The following is a 22,182-nucleotide window of genomic DNA, read 5'->3' as shown; positions in this document are numbered from 1 at the left end:
TAGGGTGTTAATGTTTTGGTCAGATTTCTTCCGATTTAGTCTATAAAAATGTTTGTGAACAGCATACCTGAAAGCCAAGCTAGTTTTAGAAGTTACCTAACACAGAAATAATAAAAACCACAGAGAGGCAAGAGCTAACACATGTGTGCAGGTGCACGGCCCTCTTACCGTGGAGGCAGGTGTGGGGAGACACTGAGCCAAGCCCGGCGGCCTTCCTGGGAGCGACCAGGCAGTGCCAGTGGCTCCGGGGTAGGGGAGATTGCTCGGGGGCCAGGGAGCAGGCGGCGGGGACACCTCTCCACGGAAGGGACAGACCCCCAACTTCCACCACCCAGGAAAGGGAAGGGATCACGTGCCTTTGACCAATGGCTTAATGGGTTTCTACCAGTTTCAAAGAGAAATACAGTTGTGTGCCTTTGTATTCCATTTTAACATTTTTGATGATTGAAAATCCCAGCTAGATAGAGGAGATCCTGTTTTGGATGACGAATTCCAGCGACTCAAGACAGAAGTTCACCCGAAACGGGTTGTACGCGACCTGGAAGAAGTAAGTAACTTTCTTTATTTGGAATCTAATTATCAGGAGCTCTTTATATGCTTATTTTTTAAGCATATAAACAATTTTATAGAAATCCTTTTACCAAGAGATTTTTAATAGTTTTTAATTTGCTTACCTTTCGGGGTGTTTTTTCTTATGACATATCCACAAGTCAGGCATCAATTTGTAGTTGTTTCCCTTGAAATTAACAGCCTTGTATATGGGCCCCCTGCTTCCCACACCTCCGATTTCTCCTCTTGGTCTCCTTTGTTCTTCCCCTTTGCTGCCCATGCCCCTGTCCGCAGGTCCTCAGGGTGGGTCCCTGGGTGGGTTCCTGGCCCCCTCCCCTCCCCTTGTAAGAAGACAGCCAGTCAGACGCCAGAGCTCTGGTCCCAGCTCCACCTCAGATTTGGGACCCGGGAAGAGCCCTCTGAGCCCTCGTGCCCTGGTGTCCTCAAACGTGAAGTGGGGACAGTAGCCACCCCACCCCCCGGAGTTTCCTCTGTCATGTGATAGTTTCTGGTTAAAACCCCAATTTTTAATTTTTTTTACTTAAAGAAATTTTTTTGAAGCATAGCTGATTTACAATGTTGTGTTAATTTCTGCTGTACAGAAGTGATTCACTTATACATATATATACATTCTTTTTCACATTCGTTTCCATTATGTTTTATCACAGGATAGTGAATATAGTTCCCTGTGTTCTACAGTAGGACCTTGTTGTTTACCCCAATTTTTAATTTTAACAACGAAAAAATGCTTCCCAGTCTCCCCACCTCCACCATTCTCAGTTTTCTCTTCTGGGTCTGCACGCCTGCACTGTTTTTACCTCTTTCCCCCCCCCCCCCCCCCCCCGCCCCGCCCCATCTCATCTGGCCACACAGTTGTGCTAATCGCTCTTCCACGAGGCCATCCCCCGGTCCACCTTCACGGCTCACCCTCAGCTCATCCTGCAGGTGAATCGTTTGTGTTCCGCCCCTCTGCCGTCTCCTCCATGGCCCACTGCCCGGGCCAACGCAAGACTGACTCACTTCCGATAACTGTCTTCACGTTGCTCCCCTGTTCAGTGACCTGCAGCGCCCAAGGCTCTGGCCGGCGTCACGACACCCCCAGACACCCTTTCCTTCCCAGTCATTACTGACCCACACACGCTTGTGCCCCCGGTGCGTGGGCTCCACTGGGGACCACACGGTCTGGCCTCCTGCTTCTGCAGCATCCCAGCACCCGACGCAGGGTTCTGATTTCTGTGTGACTTTATTCTTCCTCTCTAGACTGTACATTTCGTTCTTTCTTTCTTTTTTTTTTTGATGTAATAGTCACAGTTTTCCAAAAAGAAAACTCTTAACAAATGAGGGAAACAGAAGCTTTTGTAAACTCATAAATTGATTTTTCAAAAAAATTACAGTAAAAGTCATTCTAATTGGCGAAAAATTAGAGGTACTGTATATACAAGCAAGTACAAACTCTTTTATTCAATATTGTGTTAGAGGTTCTGGATAGTACAGTATGATAAGAGAAAGATACAAGAAAAGTTATAAGTATTGGAGAGAAAGAAATAAAAAGATCATTGATTTTATATGATATAATTAACCATGATTGTAGAAAATCTAAAAGCGTCTATTGCCAGATTAATTAAACCTACTGAATTTGTAAGAGAATTTGGGAATTGCAGATAAAATCATTATACAAGAATATCTACTGTATTTTCATATACAAGAAATGAAACGTTAACATATACTTTAATAGACATGTGATTTATAATAGCAAGCAAGTACCTAGAAGCAAATCTAACAATTACAAACTTTACATTAAAACAATAACAAAGATCTAAATAAATTGAAAGATATTTATAGATGTCTTATGGAAGAGAATAAGCATGTAAAGATGTTACCTTTTTCCAAATTGATCTACAGATTAAATGCAATCCCAATTAGTACCTCAGTAGGCTTTGTCATGGAATTTTATAACTCTTTAAGTACATATATATGTATATATACACAACATGAACATGAATATTATGTGTATATACGTATATATATGAAAGAAGAAAGGCTCAAGAATTTTTTTAACTTAAAATGAATAAACCGGGGGAGAGGACTTTCTCTGAAGGAGACAAAGCTTTTTGACCAAGTTGGATCATTAAGGCAGTGTGGTATTATTGGCGTACGGATAGGCAAAAGAGAAATGAAACCAAATAGAAGGACAGAAGCAGATCCACATATGTATCGAGTCTTGATATATGATAGATGTGGCATTGTGAATCACTTGGAAAATGAGATTAGATTGTACATTTCTTTTTTTTTTAATATAAATGTATTTATTTATTTATTTTTGGCTGTGTTGGGTCTTTGTTGCTGTGCGCGGGCTTTCTCTAGTTGCGGCAAGGGGGGTTACTCTTTGTTGCAGGGTGCGGGCTTCTCATTGTAGTGGCTTCTCTTGTTGTGGAGCACGGGCTCTAGGCACGTGGGCTTCAGTAGTTGTGGCTCGTGAGCTCTAGAGTGCAGGCTCAATAGTGGTGGCGTACGGGGCTTAGTTGCTCCGCGGCATGTGGGATCTTCCCAGACCGGGGATCGAACCTGTGTCCCCTGCACTGGCAGGTAGATTCTTATCCAGTACGCCACCAGAGAAGTCCCTAGATTGTACATTTCTTGAAACCCAAATCTTGTCTTCCACTTTTGGTCCCTAACCCAAGAAGTATTCCCTATAATGCTGTGTACACCAAAAGTGCTTAATAAGTGCTCATTAAATGGAAGAACAAATAATAACTTGGTTTGGGATCCAACTCTGAAACATTTTTATTAAATGCTTTTATGCCAGGAGTTAAAATTTAAATCTAACATGCACCTATATTTTGTGTTCACAGAAAACCAGGGAATTTCATCCTAATTTTGATCCGCTCGTAAATAACACTTGGGTCAACAGGTTCTGGGCGCAGAGACGGTTTCAGCAAGCAGCACGCAAGGTAGGTTTCAGCACCAGGTTGGAAATTTAATTTCTTTAGTTATCAGCACAGGGAAATTGAACAGTGAGTTTTTTTTATAGCAGCTTTATTGAGATGCAATTCACATGCCTTAAAATTCACTCCTGTAAAGTGTACAGTTCAGTCGTTTTTAGTGGAGTACGGCCATCACCACTATCGGATTTTAGGGCGTTTTTATCACTGCTTAAAGAAGCCTGGTCGCCAGCAGCAGTCGCTCTCCACCCCCCACCCCCTCCCCTGTTCACTTTCTGCCTCTGTGAATTTGCCTATTCTGGACGTTTCGTATACACGGAATCCTACAATACATGGCCTTTCGTAACTGGCTTCTGTCACTTAACATGTTTTCAGGGTTCATCCACGGTGTAGCATGTTTCAGTACCTCATTCCTTTTTCAGGATGAATAGTATTCATCCTTGAACGGAGATACCACACTCTTTATCTAGTCATCGGTTGAAACATTTGGGCTGTTCTCACCTTTTGGCTGTCATGGTGAGAATAACGGCGCTACAGACATTTATGTGCAAGTTTGTGGACATGTTTTCAGTTCTCTGGGGCGTGTACACCTAGGAGCAGAATTGCTGGGCCGTATGGAAGGATGCTGGTTAGTGATTTCTAGAGAGGACAGTGGGGTGCTCCTGTGCCCCTCGGCCTCTACAGTCCACAAAGGGTGTGAGGTGGCCCCCTGGCCTGGCTCCGCTCCCCCCGCAGCTGTCCCAGTCCTCTGTGTGGCCCCAGTCCTCTTCTTCTCCCAGGACACCACCTGAAACCCCATCCCATCTCCCTTCCCTCCACCCACACCTGTCCTTCGGCCAGCCCAGCCTACCCCTCCTCCAGCCAACAGTCCTGTAAGCGCTAGCGCTTGGCCGTCTTGGGGTGCCTCTTGCATCTTATGCTGCCTGTCGACCTCTCGTCCCAGCCACTGGAGCCTGGCTGCCTGGGGGGCAGAAGCCCTCCTGCCCCCACCCCGGCAGGGAGACCAGCGGTGGAGACACGGACTCTGGAGACAGACTGCTTGCCCTTCATTCTTTTTTCTTTTTCTTTAATAAATTATTTCATTTTTATTTTAGATAATCATTTTACTCTTTTTTTCCACTAGTAAATGTATTTGATTGATGGATGGATGGATTGATTGATTTTTGGTCACACCGTGCAGCATGTGGGATCTAGTTCCCCAACCAGGGATCAAACCTGTGCCCCCTGCAGTGGAAGCACAGAGTCCTAACCACTGGACCACCAGGGAAGTCTCTTGCCCTTCATTCTTGGTGCTACTTCTTTTTTTATGGTTTTTAAAAGTTTTTTATTCAAGTATAGCTGATTTACAATGTTGTGTGAATTTCTGGTGTACAGCAAAGTGATTCCGTTATACATATATATTCTTTTTTTTATTCTTTTCCATATGGTTTATCACAGGGTATTGGATATAGTTCCCTGTGCTCTACAGTAGGACCTTGTTGTTTATCCGTCCTATGGATAATAGCTCGCATCTGCTAATCCCAAACTCCCAGTTCTTCCCTCCCCCTCCCTCCCTCCCACTTGGCAACCACAAGTCTGTTTTCTACGTCTCTGAATCTGTTTCTGTTTTGTAGGTAGGTTCCTTTGTGTCATATTTTAGATTCCACATGTAAGTGATACCATGTGGTATTTGTCTTTCTCTGTCTGACTTACTTCACTTAGTATGAGAATCTCTAGGTCCATCCATGTTGCTGCAAACGGCGTTATTTCATCCTCTTTGACGGCTGAGTAGTATTCCATTGTGTATATGGACCACATCGTCTTTATCCATTCCTCTGTTGGTGGACATTTAAGTTGTTTCCATGTCTTGGCTATCGTGAATAGTGATGCTATGAACATTGGGGTGCATGTATCTTTGCAAATTAGAGTTTTGTCCGGATGTATGCCCAGGAGTGGGAATGCTGGATCATTTCACAGCTCTATTTGTAGTTCTTTGAGGAACCTCCATACTATTCTCCATAGTGGCTGCACCAGTTTACATTCCCATCTTGATGCTACTTCTCATGAGTTTTCCAATCTTGGACAAGTTCCATGACCTCTGTGCCTTCGTTTCCTCATCTGTCACTGAGGAGACCAGTAAGACCTTTCTCAGGGCTGTCATGAAAGTCAGGCGAGTCAACACATAGAAGACTCCAAGAGTTTACGTTGCAGGTGATCTCTCAAGCAGTGCTTGCAGCCTAGGCTGATGTCTGTAAACCAGTGTCCCTGCTGGGGCTTTGTCTGGGTGGGCTCTGCGCCTGTGCGGGACAGAGGTGGCTATGAGACACTCGTGGGACAGCCCCGGCCACTCTGGAGCCAGTCCTCCTGGGTCAGCAGCTGTGTGCCTGGCTCTGAGTGGAGGCTCCGTCTTTCCCGCACACTCCCCGGCAGGTGCTGCCAGTTAGATGTGCCAACACGTCCCCAGCCCGACGGCCCCTGCCATCCCCCCGGCCCAGTCACAGCCCCATGCTCTCTGCCTGGACCACCGCAGCCAGAAGAGGCCTCCCAGAGCTTGGACGTGATCGGACGTTGCCCCTGGGAAAACCTTCCAAAGGCCCCCCATTGCAATTGGAATAAAAGGCGCAATTTTTATCGAGGCGACAAGGCCATACTGGGTTTCTCTCTGTCCTTTAAGCATGTCTCCTTTGTTCCTGAATCAGGATCTCTGCACCTGCTGCTTCCCCTGCTCAGAACTCTTTCCAAGGCCAGTGTCTCCTCATTGTTCAAGTCTCAGATCGAACCTCACCTCCCAGAAAGGCCTTCCTTACGTCGTCCCTGCGGCAGCGGCCAGACCCCCTCCCAGCCCCTCAGTCACGCCCCCGTGTGTTTAGTCTTCTTCATTTGCTTCATGGTGTTTAGCTTGTGTGCTCGTTTGTCTCCTGCCATCCCACTCCACACACACGCACGAACAGGACGTCAGCTCTGTGCGGGCTGGACCCTTGTCCGCCCCCCACTGTGTCCGCAGTACCTGAACAGGACTGTGCACGGAGCGGCCACCTCTTCACACTGGATAAGTGGCAAGGCCGTGGGCGGATGGGAAGGAGTGGCCCCAGCTCTGGGCGCAGGGAGCGCTCACCCCCAGCAGCGCCTGCTCTGGACGCAGAGCGTGCGGTGTGCAGCCAGCGCCGCCCAACCCACCGCCCGATGTCTGTGGAACTGTCTGCTTAGTTTGTCCTTCAGCTCTGAAAACAACATGGCAGCAGTGTCACGACTCAGATATGCCGAGAAGAAAGACCGTAGAACGAGTCACCCTTCCACTCTGGAAATACGAGAAAACTGGGGCTCATAAATTGGGAGGGTCAAGGCCAGACGACAGCCGGGTCTCTGCGTTCAGGCGGGTCTGCACTTCCCAGACCTCGATGCCCGTGGCCTCGTCCAGGGCACTGTGACCCTCCCTGGGAATTCCACGTAGATCCGTGGCCTCAGCCCCTGGCTGTGGTTGAGGAAATTGAGCTAAACTAAATGCCAAACTGAGCCCCGACGAACAGTGTGAGATCATTCTTCTTTCTAATTCCAGGTCGTGATTCAGCGCCGCTTGCTGAACATGCTGACTGCGATCCGTAACATGCACAGAGACGCCATCAAGAAAAGGTTCAGTCACGGAGGACAGTCCATAGCACAAGGTAGAGCCGGCTGCGAACAGCTGCGCTTCCATCCACATGTGTCCTGAGCAGCGGGCTTCTCTGTTAGGAAGTCAGCTGGGTACAAATGCACGGCTTCATCAATCACATGTACTGGATTTTTAAAAGTGTTACTGAAGTCTAGTTGATTTACAGTGTTGCATTGATTTCTGCTGTACAGCACAGTGATTCCGTCAGTTATACACATATGTTCATATTCTTTTCCATTGTGGTTTATCCCAGGATATTGAATATAGTTCCCTGTGCTCTACAGTAGGACCTTGTTGTTTAGACATCCTCTATATACTAGTTTGCATCTGCTGATCCTAAACTCCTGATCCTTCCCTCCCCCAGCCCCCTCCCCCTTGGCAACCGCAAGTCTGTTCTCTATGTCTGTGAGTCTTTCTGTGTCGTAGATAAGTTCATTTGTGTCATATTTTAGATTCCACATATAAGTGATACCATATGGTATTTGTCTTTCTTTTTCTGACTTACTTCACTTAGTATGATAATCTCTAGGTCCATCCATGTTGCTACAAATGGCATTCTTTCATTCTTTTTTATGGCCGAGTAATATTGCATTGTATATATGTACCACATCTTCTTTATCCATTCTTCTGTCGATGGACATTTAGGTTGCTTCCATGTCTTGGCTATTGTGAATAGTGCTGCTGTGAATATAGGACATTTTATTACATTTTAATTATCCTTTTTCCTCCTATATTATTTTATCCCTGATGCTGATGTTTCTAATAAAGAAACTCTTTTAAAAAACATTGTAGGGCTTCCCTGGTGGCGCAGTGGTTAAGAGTCCGCCTGCCGATGCAGGGGACACGGGTTCGTGCCCCGGTCCAGGAAGATCCCACATGCCGCGGAGCGGCTGGGCCCGTGAGCCATGGCCGCTGAGCCTGCGCATCTGGAGCCTGTGCCCTGCAATGGGAGAGGCCACAACAGTGAGAGGCCCACGTACCGAAAAAAAAAAAAAAAATTGTAAAATTTACCTGTGAGTTACATATGGACACCTGTAAAATGTCTTTCCGTGCTTCTTAAATTTGATCTTTTTCTTTGATGACGAGGGCAAAGAATATTCATCAGAGAGGCTTCACTATGAATTAGAGTTTTTTGGAAGTAAAAATAAAATTTTTAAAAAATCGGAGAAGGGGTTGAGGTAAAGAACAAAAGAGAAACTAAAAACGAGACTACACACATACACACGTACACACACACGTTCTTTCTGAAATGGTGTGTGCCAAGGACCCAGTAACTGGTGTGTGGCAAATGCACACACGCACACAACCAGAGACGGTGGTTTCGCACAAATACCTTACGATTCTCCCAAAGCGCTGTTTTGTTTTTCACCCGCAGACGAGAATTCCTCCAGACACCTTCCGGCGCGGGTCAGTCAGGACGATTACTGCAGCTGCTTCTCTGTGTCACCCCAGCAAGTGCTGCCCTTCGCCTTCCCGGCCTACAGCGCCCCCCAGGGCTCCGACGAGCTGGTGGGTGTGCAGGGCTGCGGTGGCCCAGGCTCCATCAGGGTCGCAGGCAGGTGCCAAGGGGAGCCCCGCCCCGTCTCTGCCCCTCCGCTGCCTCCTTAGAGGCTCCCAAGTCAGACCTGCGTCCAAGTTATTGTGATGAACGGGAAACTGAGTGGCCCCTGCTGCCCCCTGCCTGGCCCCTGGGATGCCCGTGCTCAGGCTCTGCCCAGCCTGGAGGCCGCCGGGCCCTGCCACACTGCCGGGGAACAGGGCCTGAGGGCCGCGGCAGATGTAGGACTAAGAGGCAGGCCCAGCCCAGCCGAGCCCTCGGGTGCGTGGGGTCTGCGGGGGCCGGGGGTGGGCGGCCACAGCCTCTAACAGGCCAGCCTCGGACTCACAGGTCCATCCCTCTCTCCCTCTCGGTGGCAAGAAGTGTGACAGTTAGCCAAATGATGCATCGTCATAATTCAGATCGTGGCCAGACCACGAGTCAGGCAGTTTCTTAAGCGCTTCAGTTCTATCAGTTCATTTAATCTTCAACAAGTCTACATGGTAGGTTTATCCTCTTACAGCTGAGAAGGAGCCTGGGACACAAGGTCACAGAGCCAGTAATGAAATGTTGCCCGAGTTCCCCAAGTTCACGTAGTTAGCAATAAAAAGTGTGTTTTAATCGATAGTGAAAGGGCACAAGCAAAACAGTTTTTTGGTTTCAAAGAATGAACTTGCCATTCACATCCTGTAAAATGATTCGAGCCTTGCAGGTTAATCTACTCAAGAATTACAGGAGTGGCTTTAGAAATTCCATGTGTTTTCCGCATTAGAAAATCAAATGACTTAAAAGATGAGCATATTTAGTTCCTAGGAAATGATAAATCTGAGATTTTCAAGCACGAAGAATTATCTGATACTCAATAATTAATGGGTGGAAAGAGTGATAGGGATGCAAAGGGATTATCACTGTGCTGTGGAGCCCGTCTTTTGTTTTTTTAATAATTCAAAGCTTATCATTTCATTTGGTACTTGAGTTAGTGCTGCAGAAATTTCTGTACTGCTCAGGGTTGATGAAAAACGGAATGCTCAGCATTCCTGTCCATAAAGAATTTTGTAATTCATTCCATAAATACTGTATTTCACCTATTCTAAGGTCACGTTTTAAAATATACAGCACCTTTGAGGTTGGGAAATGTCTCATAATTGGTGGCACATTCGCATTGCATCGTATCAGTCTGACGACGGTGTCTCAGCTCGGTGAGCCGTAGTCGTTACTGAGTGCCTGTCACAGGTGGGGCGCTGTTGCAGGCTCTGGGTGATGCAGCAGATCCGCCTGCAGGACATTTGTGAGGTGGTGCTCCGGGATTAGCACCCGTGGAAGGGAAGCGGCCGCAGTGGGCAGAGGAGAAGTTAGGCTGCATCCTTTGACAGAGGCCTCAGCTGCCGTCCTGAGAATCACACCCTAAGAGACAAGGGGGGCGGGGGCCCACGCTGCCTCCAAGCCACTCGCAGGAAGCAGCAGCTGTGGTCACGGGAAGGGTCACTTAGAGGGAGGAGCTGTTCGTGTAACGTGCAAAATGTGGAGAAATAGAAGCATAGCTGCCCTCGCTCCGCGATGATCATGTGTCACTTTTTTGAATTTTCACATTTTAGGCTCCTGGTGGCCTTGGACCTGTTCCAATTAAACCTTCAGAAATTCAAATCAAGCAGGCCTATTCCTTCTTCAGTCTGCAGGTTAGACCTGTCATGTGGTTTTGTTAATTGGGTTTCTTATGAAATGAACAGAATAGTCTTGAATTTGAACTGCGCTATTTTTATTAGTTTCGTTCTATGACGGATTATGCCACGTAGCATACTGTGTGTTTTGCTCTGATGTTATTTTATGCGACGTGCGAAGTGTAGCAGATTCTCTTTTCCTAATGTGGCTTATGGAAACCAGGGTCTTTATTTGTGGATATACCATATAGTATGCATATCTGAAGCTGTCTGAACTGCACATGTTAGAAACTTGAAGAAAAGACACAAGTGAACAAAAGTGAGTCAGCCTTTGTGTATGACCACTTCTGTTTTCGAAAATATGCGTGCTTTATTTCTTTTTTCTTTTCTTTTTTTTAATTGAAGCATAGTTGAATCCCAATATCTTGTTAGTTTCAGGCACACAGTGCAGTGATTCAGTTACACACACACACATCTATTCTTTTTCCGATCCTTTTCCCTTTTAGGTCATTGCAAAATGTTGAGTATAATTCCCCGTGCTGTCCAGTAGGTCCTTGTGAAATACGCATGTTTTAAACTGACGAACCAGTGTTCAGTGTATTGCAGAGTTAAGCCCTAAGACAGGGGCGAGGAACTGTGAACACCGCTGTGTGCTGGGACCCAGAACGGGGCCCAGGACGGCACTGACAAAGCTGCTGCTTAAACGTGGCGCTCGTCTTCCTTTTACCCCCAGGCGGCTGGGAAGTGCCTCCCAAGGGCTTCGAGCGCCTGCCTTCTCTCCCCCAGGTTCCTCAGCTGTACCAGATCAAGAGGTACCAGCCGGTCTCTGTGCAGAGGTCTTCAACCAGCTACTGGCCTCAGAAGCTTGCCCGGGCCCTGAAGCCAGGAGCTGAGGTGACAGGTCCCCACCCTCGGGAACGTCCCATCTTCCCGCCGCCCTGGCGCGTGGACTAACGTGCTGTCCTTGGTCTTGGCCCAGGACGAAGCCACCGCCGTCACGGCCCTGCCCAAGCAGGACTCCGCGCCCCAGCTCCCCGGCGAGACCTCCGTCCTGAGCATACGACTCCCTGAGGCCTTGGCCCGGGCTCCAGAGTACGACCCACTTTATATCTTTGTAAGTGACATCAGCAGAAGTCATTGTTCCCTGTCCCTTTATCCAGCAGTTACTTCATAAGAAAGCAGAAGGGGAAAGGGGGGAGGGGTAAACTAGGGGTGTGGGATTAGCAGACACACACTACTGCACGTAAAAAAGATAAGCAGCAAGGACTGACTGTGTAGCACAGGGAACTGTACTCACGGTCTTGTCATAACCTGTAGGGGAAAAGAATCTGGAAAAAAAAAAATATATATATATATATATAACTGAATCACTTTGCTGTATACCTGAAACTGACACAATATTGTACGTCAACTATACTTCAGTTTTTTTAAAAAAAAACATTGAGAAAAAGAAGACAGAAGCACTAATTGGGAATATTTTTCTCTCTTTGGAATTTCAAGGGTTAAACCACATCTCACCTTTGAAATTGCTGGCCAGCCTTTATCATTTGGAGAATATCAATGTTTTTGTCTTTTAACAACTCCAGCATTTATTTTTTTATGACAATAGCTTTATGATCTTTTCTAATTATCTATAATATGCACCTGTGTATTTTTGTGTTTCTTTTAAGTATAGTTGCTGTGCAATATTATGTAAGTTACAGGTGTATAATACAGTGATTCACAATTTTTAAAGGTAGTATATATGTGTATATATATATATATATATATAATTTTTTTTTTTTTTTTTTTTTTTTTTTTTGGTGGTACGCGGGCCTCTCACTGTTGTGGCCTCTCCCGTTGCGGAGCACAGGCTCAGCGGCCATGGCTCTCGGGCCCAGCCGCTCCGGGGCATGTGGGATCCTCCCGGATGGGGGCACGAACCCATGTCCCCTGCATCAGCAGGCGGGGACTCTCAACCACTGAGCCACCAGGGAAGCCCTGTATATATATTTTAAGATGAAAATACAACAGAAAAAAAGTAAAGTCACCCCAGCCCCGTCCCGCGGCGCCTAGTTGATTCTTTATCCCATCTTCGGGCACCGTGGCCCTGCCACACCGACGCCTGATTCCCTGTCTTCTACCAAATTGAGTCCAGTCTCCCAGCGATGTGGGGTCCAGCCGGTTCTTCCCCCTCCCCTGCGTGTGTCCTCCTGTCACCTGCCCTCAGGGGCACCCCCTTCCCCCTTATCCTTAAGGATGCAGTACCCAAGCCCTAAGAGACTAAAGGCCAGACAGGAAATCTGAGGAGGTTCTATGTAAGAACGGAATCATCGGCGAAATGCCACGGTAGTCGCCCTAGTTACAGTCTGTTTTGTAAGGACACGCACACACACACGAACACACACGCACACACGCGCACACGCACGCAGTATGAGGAAGGGCCTCAGACACTACCTGAGAAAGGCTCCTCTGGGAGAATCTACACGTGAGCCTCTGAATCTCTGACAGGGCAGAGGTGCCGGTGGTCGCACCCAAGGGCAGAGCAGGGACAGACGCCTGCCTGTTTCCTGGTTGTTTGCCTTGGGGCTACTCCTCTGAGCTCTGCTGCTTTCCTCCAGGGAGCTGTGCTGTTTGTGTTTTGGCCAAACACAAACACAGCGTGTTCTGGTAGTCTCATTGCGGGGTGGGGGAGGGCTGTCCCTCACAGACATAGAGTCAGGGCTGGGATGGCCTCACCGGGCATCTAACTCAGTGATTTTCAGACTTCACTTAGCACCAGCACCCTATCGCCAGCTGAAATTTTACACAGCAGGGCAATATGTAAAATAGGGTCCCGGTTGCTGGGCTGGCAGTGGATAAGGGGCTTTCCTGAGGAGGGTGTCCCTGCAAAACCCCAGGTCTTCACAGTCTCCCCCAGACCCACCCTCTACCGCCCCTCACCGCTCTGCAAGTGAGAAAGCTGGTCTAGAGACCGGTTTTGCAGATGTAACATACATCAACATTTACCAAATTACATACTTTTCACATGGGCAGTTTATTGCATATCACTTACACATCAGTATGGCTATAAAAGAAAGAATTCGAAAAGCCTAAGAAAAGAAACAAAAATAAAAGGCAAGCAATGCTGGTCGCAACGAGTAGAGCATTGCAGTGGAGTCTTGGTTGAAGTTTTTGTTTTTTGGGTTTTTTTTGCCGTACATGGGCCTCTCACTGTTGTGGCCCCTCCCGCTGCGGAGCACAGGCTCCGGACGCGCAGGCTCAGCGGCCATGGCTCACGGGCCCAGCCGCCCCGCGGCATGTGGGATCTTCCCGGACCGGGGCACGAACCCGCGTCCCCTGCATCGGCAGGCGGACTCCCAACCACTGCGCCACCGGGGAAGCCCCACAGTGGAGTCTTGGGGTGATATCTGTGCGCTGTCTGCAGGAGATGGGGTAGAGGGCTCTGGGGAGGAGACGCTGGGGCAGTGTGGACCCCATGCGCCGACGGTGCAGCTGAGGCCGTGGAAACGCTGGAGGGTCTTATAGAGGCGCGCTACTAAAGCAAAACGCAAGGCCGTTATAAACTCCAGGGGGAGAGCCAACTAAAAATAGAATCCATCTGGCCTTGATACTAGAACTGCCCTCTGTCACTGACCCAGAGGTCGTGATCGTGAACCTTCACCAGAAAGCTATAATCCAGGCCTCAGCTTGGCCTGGCAGAGCGACATACTTAGACAGTTAAGACAAAATAAATGCTGTTTACCAGTTTCCAGCTTGCAGAGACAACTTATGAACAAAGCATACTGGTCTTGGTGTGGTTCCAGAATGCAGATGTTGACGATCTCAATAATACAAAAGTAAAATTGTGGAAGAGAGGAAGAAAGGAACGAGAAAGCATGGGAGTGGGAATGCCTTCATTTCACCCGGGGGGAGTTGGAATACTCAACTAAAGATGATGAAACAGGAAATAGGTGGATCAGTGGATCATTGCAGGTCGCAGCCAAACTAACAATAACCATGTGATTTTCAAAGTCCGGAAGGAGCATCTGTGCACACGAGCAAGACCCTTACCTTACGGGGTAATGAGTCAGCAGATACTGTGAGGTCGACAGTCAAGAGGAGGAAGAAGCAGCGTGATGTTCAGAGTTAGTGACCATCCCAGGCACAAACCCAGACCCGAGCCTGGGGTCGGAGGGGCCCGCACGAGCCCCCTTGCTCTTCACCACGAATCCTCCCAGCCTGGGTGAGCCGCTCCCATATGCACGCAGTGGTCTGAGGGAAATTAAAATTAAAATAGTCACGGGCTGACCACTCAGACCTCCTGCTCTGGTAGCGATGGCCACCCTGGGGGAGGTGAGGTGTGACAACTGTTAGAGACGGTGGCATGGCCATTTCCAGAAAGATTTCATCCGCTGCACTTGACCCAAGGCAGGTCCAGAGAGTTGGCCACACGGCAGGTGTCCCCCCCACCCCAGTGCTGTGCACCTTTGACCCCGTCCCCGTCCCCGTGAGACTGCCAGCCCCTCCCCCATCAGTGACTCCACCTCTTGGTCACACTGTGACCAGGCCCAGCTGGGGTCTCTGTCATCCTGCCCCGAATCCCTGAGGCATCCCTTCCCAGGGGCTGTCCCGATTGTCCTTTGTTACCACAGGGGTGACTCCTGGTGGCGGAGGCCAGCAGCCTCCAGATTCTGGCCCTCGCCCCATTTCTGGGGAGGTAGTTGTGCCCAGAGCACCTGGGCAGCTCCAGCTGGGTGCTCACCCTGCCTCCTGTCCTTTGCCCTTCCTTCCGGCACGTCCTCGCACGCTGGGGCATTTAAGGGGCCCTGCGCGGCGGCAGGACGCGTCCCCCACTTGCCCACCCACACCCGCCTTCCTCTGCATCCTCAGTCTCCCCGGCTTTGTCTCACCACGCCCCACCTTTCCCCTCGTTCCCTCCCAGCCCTCCAGCCCTGACCTGGGTCAGGGTGGGGACCCAAGGTTTGCCTTCACCTCTGTCCCTGTCCCCATTCCGTGCGGCCCTATGAGGGACGGGAGAAGAGCTGCTGTGGACACACAGATACTCCACTCCTGACTCCCTCGAGGGGTTATCGCCTCCCTGCTGTTCTGCTGCCTTTACATCCGTGCGTCGTCACAAGAGCTTCTCCGTGGCCCTGGCTGCAAGTCAGCCTCCCTGCATGACTGGAGGACAGGCAGCCCAGCGTTCGTGGCCGGGACGCCTTCATCACACGCACGATAGCCGGGCCCTCCTCTGGGTGCTGTCACGTCGTCTTCAAGTTGTTGGGGACATTTGTTTCTTGGCGGTGAGACTGGGTTCCCGTCAGTCGTGTGGAGTTCTGTGGGTTTTTAAAAAAAAAATTTTTTTTAATTATTCAAACAAACAAAAAGAACAGAATCTCAACTTAGTGGTTCCTAAACATCTGTGATTAAACAACCACAAGGGAGCTAAGAGCTATGTTGTCTGGGAGAAGAGCTGGGTTTTTGTTGGACAGGCCCCAGAAGGAACATTAAAAGGCTCCACATTTTGATATAATTGCTCTGTGCCTCCATTAGTTCTGCTGGAAAATTAATAAAAGACAGGAACTCCCTTAAAGCCAGATACTTCATCCAAATGGAGCCTTCCTGAATTAAAAACATCACCAAAACAATGTTAAATGCTGATGTTTCCTGATATATCACATGCCACCCTCTCCTTTGTCTTTTTTTTTTTGTGTGTGTGGTATGCGGGCCTCTCACTGCTGTGGCCTCTCCCGTTGCGGATCACAGGCTCCGGACGCGCAGGCTCAGCGGCCATGGCTCACGGGCCCAGCCGCCCCGCGGCATGTGGGATCTTCCCGGACCGGGGCCCGAACCCGTGTACCCTGCCTCAGCAGGAGGACTCTCAACCACTGCGCCACCTGGGAAGCCCCTGTCTTCTCTTTAAAGTTACTTTTTAGAAGCTATTCTTTTGTTTCCAAAAGCAGCAGCTCATTGCTTTTTAAAACCAGTTTCCTTATTTAATAAATCCCCCTAATTGATCAAATCCAGAAACAAATACTTTAAGTGAATCCGCGTGGTATGTAATGAAGCGCTTCAACCAGAAAAGTGACATTTACGAATGACCATGACCACTGCCCATCTGAAGCCACCTCTGCTCTCCTGCTTCTCTTTCCCAGACGGGCTGACAGAGGTGGGGTCAGAGTGCGCGTGCCGGGGGAGGGGGGGCCGAAGGGAGCCTTAGCTGACGCCTGTGCTGTGGCAGAGGAGGAAACGGTCAACAAAAGAGACCCCGTTTTTCGTCTCTCCCGCAGAACCCCAGCCCAGGGTTATTTGCCGTGAAGCACCCGCTGACCTACGTGGAAACCTCGATGGATTACCATCTGTGCACCCACCCCAAATACAAGTTCACCAAGGAGTCCCACTGCAGCTCCAGCATCCCCCTAACCCAGAAGCAGTTTCTCCATCACATGGTAAAGCCATCCCGGCTCAGCGGCAGAGCTGGCTCTGGGCTGCGGGGACGGGCAGGGGACAAGGAGGGAGGGTCACCGCTGGAACCAAGGAGTAGAGGGTTTGCTGCCACAGCTGCAGGACGAGGACAGTAACCGTGGCGCTGTGGACCCTGTCATGCCCCAGCCCTGAAGGGGGGCAGGTGGGGACTCAGCACCATCCCCATCAGCCCGTACCCAGCTCCCAGGCTTCACGTTGCCCCCTTTTCAACGTTCTTAGTCTCTTTTTCCTTGAAGGTCATGCCTAATATTCATCTTATCCCCGCTGCAACCATGGAAAAACAGTCACGTGGCGGCCATAACCCTGTGGGATGCCCCCCCCTCTCTGTTTGGTCCCCAACAAGGACAGAAACGTCATAATGGGCAAGGTGGTGATGTGACAAATGCACAGTGAGGAAGAGGCCCCCGAGATCTCCTTCTTCCCCCAAATAACCAACCTGACCTCAGCCTCCAGGCACCTCCTGGGTGGCCCGCACCCTCCGCTCGGGATGAAACCCTAACTTAGGTGGGTGGCTGTCTCAGCCCTGGCCCCGCCAGCTCCGCCTCATGCCTCTTCCCGCATCACCTTCCTGCCTCTTGGTTCTAGGACTCCAGCCTGATCCCCGTGCTCCTTGCTTGCTCCCTCTTCCCCAGCCCCGCAGGCAGCCGCCCCTGGGCCCTCCCTGGATCCCACCGGCTGGCCTCACGCGCCATGTGACTCCCTGTCCTGCACCCCAGGGCCCAGGAGCGCACCGTCACCCTCCTGAAAAGCCTTCCTTCCACACAAATCCGATCCGGTCATTTTCCAGTTTGGAAACCCTCCGTGGTCCCTGCTGCCCCTGGGAGCAGCTCCAGGCTCATTAGCTTGGCCCACGAGGCCCTTCACAACCAGCCTGCCTCTCCAGCCTCATTTCCTGTCACCCCCGTCCCCCGCCCTGCACTCGGTGCTCTCCTGATGGCACCCTCCTCGCATTTTCCATGCCTTTGCACGCGCTTACCCCTGCCTGGACAGCCCTCTGATGAACTGACCCATCCTCTGAATGTTGCATTAGCATCACATGCACAGTAGTCAAAACGGGTGGAAAGGCCAGACCTGTCCTCCAGCACCAGGGCCGTTGCCCCTGTGCCACATAAGACAGGGGCGGGAGCCTCTCCGTCCTCCCTGCCTTAATGCCTGTTGCCTTGTTGCAGCAGTTGCTGGAGCAGCTGTCGTTTTTAGCCTCAGAAAAGTTCTACTAAACTTAATGGAATGATACATTTTGGAGCTCAACTTGGATTGAAAAATATTCAGTTGAATGAAACGGAAGTCTTTCCTGAACTTTACATGTGGTCCCCCTGTGCCGGCTCTATTACAGGATGTCATTCCTGGAGTGATGACCTGGAAGAGGTTCCAGTGCCCGGTCCTCTCGTCCCTGCCCGAAACCTCGAAGACAGAGATGACGCAGAGGTAAGCCCAGCTCCCCGTCGCCTCACGGAGGTGTGTGTGCCCTGCAGAGTGCAGAGGCTGCAAGCTCAGAAGTTACCTGCCAGTAGTATGTCAAAGCGTACTTTTAGTGCATCGTGAGGGAAGTCTGCTCACCAGAGGAATATGATGGTGTGTACAAAGTCATATCTTGACTTTATCTTAATTGAGATATACTTTATTTTTTTAACTTTTATTGAAATATAGTTGATTTACAATGTTATGTTAGTTTCGGATGTACAGCAAAGTGACTCAGTTATGTGTGTGTGTGTGTGTGTGTGTGTGTGTGTGTGTGTGTACATATATTCCTTTTTACGTTCTCTTCCTTAATAGGTTATTACAATATATCGAATATAGTTCCCTGTGCTATGCAGTAGGCCCTTGTTGTTTACTTTTATAAATTAGTGGTGTGTATCTCTTGATCCCAAACTCCTGATTCATCTCCACCCACTTCCTCCACCCCCTCTCCCCTCTGGCAACCACAAGTTTGCTTTCTAGGTCTGTGAGTTTATTTCTGTTTTGTAAATAAGTTCATTAGTATCAGTTTTAGATTCCACATATAAGTGATATCATATGACATTTGTCTTTTTCTTTCTGACTTGCTTCACTTAGTATGATAGTCTCTAGGTCCATCCATGTTGCTGCAAATGGCATTATTTTGTTCTTTTTTATGCCTGAGTAATATGCCATGGTATATATGTACCGCATCTTTGTTTTTTAACATCTTTATTGGAGTATAATTGCTTTACAATGGTGTGTTAGTTTCTGCTGTATAACAAAGTGAACCAGCTATAGCTATACATATATCCCCACATCTCTTCCCTCTTGTGTCTCCCTGCCTCCCACCCTCCCTATCCCACCCCTCTAGGTGGTCACAGAGCACCGAGCTGATCTCCCTGTGCTATGCGGCTGCTTGCCACTAGCTATCTACCTTACGTTTGGTAGTGTATATATGTCCATGCCACTCGCTCACCTTGTCCCAGCTTACCCTTCTCCCTCCCTGTGTCCCCAGGTCCATTCTGTATGTCTGCATCTTTATTCCTGTCCTGACCCTAGGTTCTTCATGACCATTTTTTTCTTAGATTCCATATATATGTGTTAGCATACGGTATTTGTTTTTCTCTTTCTGACTTACTTCACTCTGTATGACAGACTCTGGGTCCATCCACCTCACTACAAATAACTCAATTTCGTCTCTTTTTATGACTGAGTAATAGTCCATTGTATATATGTGCCACATCTTCTTTATCCATTCATCTGTCAATGGACACTTAGGTTGCTTCCATGTCGTGGCTATTGTAAATAGTGTTGCTATGAACACAGGGATGCATGTATCTTTTCGAATAAGAGTTTTATTCAGATACACGCCCAGGAGTGGGATTGCTATATCATATGGTAGCTCTTGAGATATACTTTTAAAAAGTCAATGTCACAGGTGGCTAGTTGGCCATGCTTCAATAAAAGCAGACACCAATCCATATAATTCAGCCGAAATAGCCATGGTCCATTTTTAACATTGTAGTTGCCAAGATTCGCCGTCCACACCCTCCATATCCACTCCCAAATGATCCACCTCTCTCCATGCCCCAGCCTGGCCGTCTACCGGGCGGCCCCACAGCTGTCATCACACAGAGACAGGGCAGGTAGATGAGAATATTGTTAGACCAAAGAAGGAGGAAATTTAGAGTAAGCACATTTTTGCTAATTTGCTCATTTAACACCTCTCCAGAGCCCTAGGATCTCAAACAAGTAGACTGATGCCTTTTCTTTAAGACACGGCCTGGTCAGTGACCTGCTCCTGAGCCCTGGAGTTTGCTTCTTTGGCCCATTGTCCTTATAAAACGTAGTGAAATGAGTCGCTGGTGAGCAGATGTGACTAGTGTCCCAACACAATGACCATCAGCAGCGACATTCTGCTCAAACCCTTCGATTCGGGGTGAGGCCCAGCCCAAGTGGGGGCAGAGCCCTGCCACGGCCCAGGAGTGGCCAGCTCTGCCGGAGCACCGCCGCCAACCAGGGTCGGCAGGGACACGCACCCTTGACTCCCACCAGCGAGTGCCGGCTCTTCCCCGTCACCAGAATGGCTCGCAGCCTCCCGGAGCTGTGTGGCCCCGGCCACGCTCTGTGGCCAGCTCTCTGGGCCCAGTCCTCTCGTGCAGAACACAAGCCGATCGGGCTTGCTGTGAAGACCCCGCTCAGCCTCGACATTTTCGTTTTAGCAGAGGTAGGAAGGCTCACCCCGATGTGCACCTACCCCGTATGTACCACCCGTCACCTGCCCCTCCCCGGGTATTTGAGGAGATCGTTGCAATCCAGTTTGTGACCCTGGAACACTTACCTTTACTTCTTCCTGCACTGCCAGGCAAAAAGCTCTTCCTGAATGAAGCAGAATCTAGGCTTGTCCACCTGCTGTTCCCTTCGGGTTATTTCCTCGGTGCTTCCTGCCCCCCTCTGCCTGGAGATTAACATGAGACCAAGATTTGGCCCACGGTAGGGGCTCGAAAATATTAGTTCCTTTTCTGTGAGTTCATGTTACCGAACCAAACTTGGGTCCACTCGCCTGTGCACAGCAAAGCCAGTCTACTGACACCGGCTCGCGGTGGAGGCAAGTGCAGCGTTCGTTGCAGGCGCCAAGCAAAGAGTCAGTCAGTTAAAGGTCAGGAAGCCCCAACTCCCCGGTGGCTTCCAGGGAAGCATTTTTAAAGGCCAGCTGAGGGAGGGGCGTTGCAGGGTGTGTGATCAGCTCGCGCACAGCTCTCTGGGTGGTGGTGAGGTGACAGGGTGGTGTTTCATCGTCAGTCCTCAGGTGTGGGGGCTACGTGCTCATGGTCAAGTGGTCAACTTCCGCTTGACGGGTTTCGGCATCTGTAAGACAGCTGAGGAATGTGCATCAGATACTGTTACCTGGGTACACCTCAGAGAGGAGCCATGGCAGAGGACATAGGGAGGGGTCTGTACCTCCCCACCAGCCAGACAGAAGACGGTCACACACCCTGCAGCCCTCACCCCAAATTTTGCCTTTAAAAACGCCTGCCTGAAAACCACTGGGCAGTTCTGGGTTTTTGGGGCACAAACCACCTCGTCTCCTTGCTGGCCCTGAACCTTTCTCTGCTCCAGACTCCGACGTTTCGGGTTGCTTGGCCTTGCTGTGCGTCAGGCACACGAAATTGTTTGGTAACATTAGCATATTTCTAGAATCTGAAAACTCCAGAATCAAGGGCTGGGTGGAACAGTGACCTTGTAGGGAGAAGGAGTGCTTTGGTGTCTGAGAGACCTGCCTCGTAACCCGCTAGCCCTGTCACCCACTCTGTTTCCCTGGGCCACATTTACCTATTACTGAAGCCCGTTGAGCAATCATTTCCTCATCTGTGAAACGGGGACGGTGAAGGGGTCCTCACGGACCACGTGAGTTGTAAGGACTCAAGTGGTGCATCTAGCCCCATCCTTAGTAACCCTTCCCACTTCTGCCCTCCCCCACCCACTAAACCTTGCGGTAACTCTGCTGCCACCATACGGCGATGGCCCGCCACCAGCTAGACACACGGCCTCATTTTGCTGTGGGGTGAGGGCACTTCCGAATGGACCGCAGTCATCAGCAGACCAAACACAGCTGGTGTGGGTACCGTCCAGAGGCTGAATACGCACATCGAGCAACGGCAGGCAGTGGACACGCCGGGGTCCACCAGCTGTCGGCAAGCACTGGTCTCGGGAATTAAGAAAAAAAAGCCTGTTTTTTTTCCCAAAGCAATGTTCTTGGAAAAATCTCACGAGGCTGTTCTTTCAAAAGGCACTCAGAACGCAGTCACCTTGGGCTTGAACTAACCATGAATTAAATGTGAATTAAACAAGAAAACTCCCCAGCTAGGACTTGTTACCTCCAGCTTCTGTGCCCAAGTGCTCTGTTGGCCAATTTGTTTCATAATACACCATAATTGCACCACAGATTATAAAATCAAGAGAGGATTCTTTATTTCTTTGTCA

General features: G+C 49.5%; 1 protein-coding gene and 1 long non-coding RNA gene across 2 annotated transcripts in view; one reads left to right on the top strand and one right to left on the bottom strand.

The window, feature by feature from the left end:
- CFAP221 (cilia and flagella associated protein 221) overlaps nucleotides 1–22,182 on the top strand; it is an 83,436-nt gene that overhangs the window by 51,321 nt on the left and 9,933 nt on the right. The window contains exons 13-21 of the mRNA XM_019932333.3: nucleotides 458–547; nucleotides 3,402–3,500; nucleotides 7,027–7,132; nucleotides 8,495–8,628; nucleotides 10,252–10,332; nucleotides 11,101–11,208; nucleotides 11,294–11,428; nucleotides 16,566–16,724; nucleotides 18,095–18,186. Of these exons, the coding sequence (XP_019787892.2) occupies nucleotides 458–547; nucleotides 3,402–3,500; nucleotides 7,027–7,132; nucleotides 8,495–8,628; nucleotides 10,252–10,332; nucleotides 11,101–11,208; nucleotides 11,294–11,428; nucleotides 16,566–16,724; nucleotides 18,095–18,186 (1,004 nt within the window). The remainder of the gene's footprint in view (nucleotides 1–457; nucleotides 548–3,401; nucleotides 3,501–7,026; nucleotides 7,133–8,494; nucleotides 8,629–10,251; nucleotides 10,333–11,100; nucleotides 11,209–11,293; nucleotides 11,429–16,565; nucleotides 16,725–18,094; nucleotides 18,187–22,182) is intronic.
- On the bottom strand, nucleotides 13,390–20,789 carry LOC141279217 (uncharacterized). Its single transcript, XR_012333194.1, has 3 exons — nucleotides 20,540–20,789; nucleotides 15,268–15,611; nucleotides 13,390–14,547 (listed from the first exon to the last, which is right to left on the bottom strand). It is a non-coding gene; the product is annotated as an uncharacterized lncRNA (long non-coding RNA).

The sequence above is a fragment of the Tursiops truncatus genome, chromosome 7, assembly GCF_011762595.2.
Source record: "Tursiops truncatus isolate mTurTru1 chromosome 7, mTurTru1.mat.Y, whole genome shotgun sequence".
Classification (NCBI taxonomy): domain Eukaryota; kingdom Metazoa; phylum Chordata; class Mammalia; order Artiodactyla; family Delphinidae; genus Tursiops; species Tursiops truncatus.
This window is presented reverse-complemented; position numbering and strand designations above follow the sequence as displayed.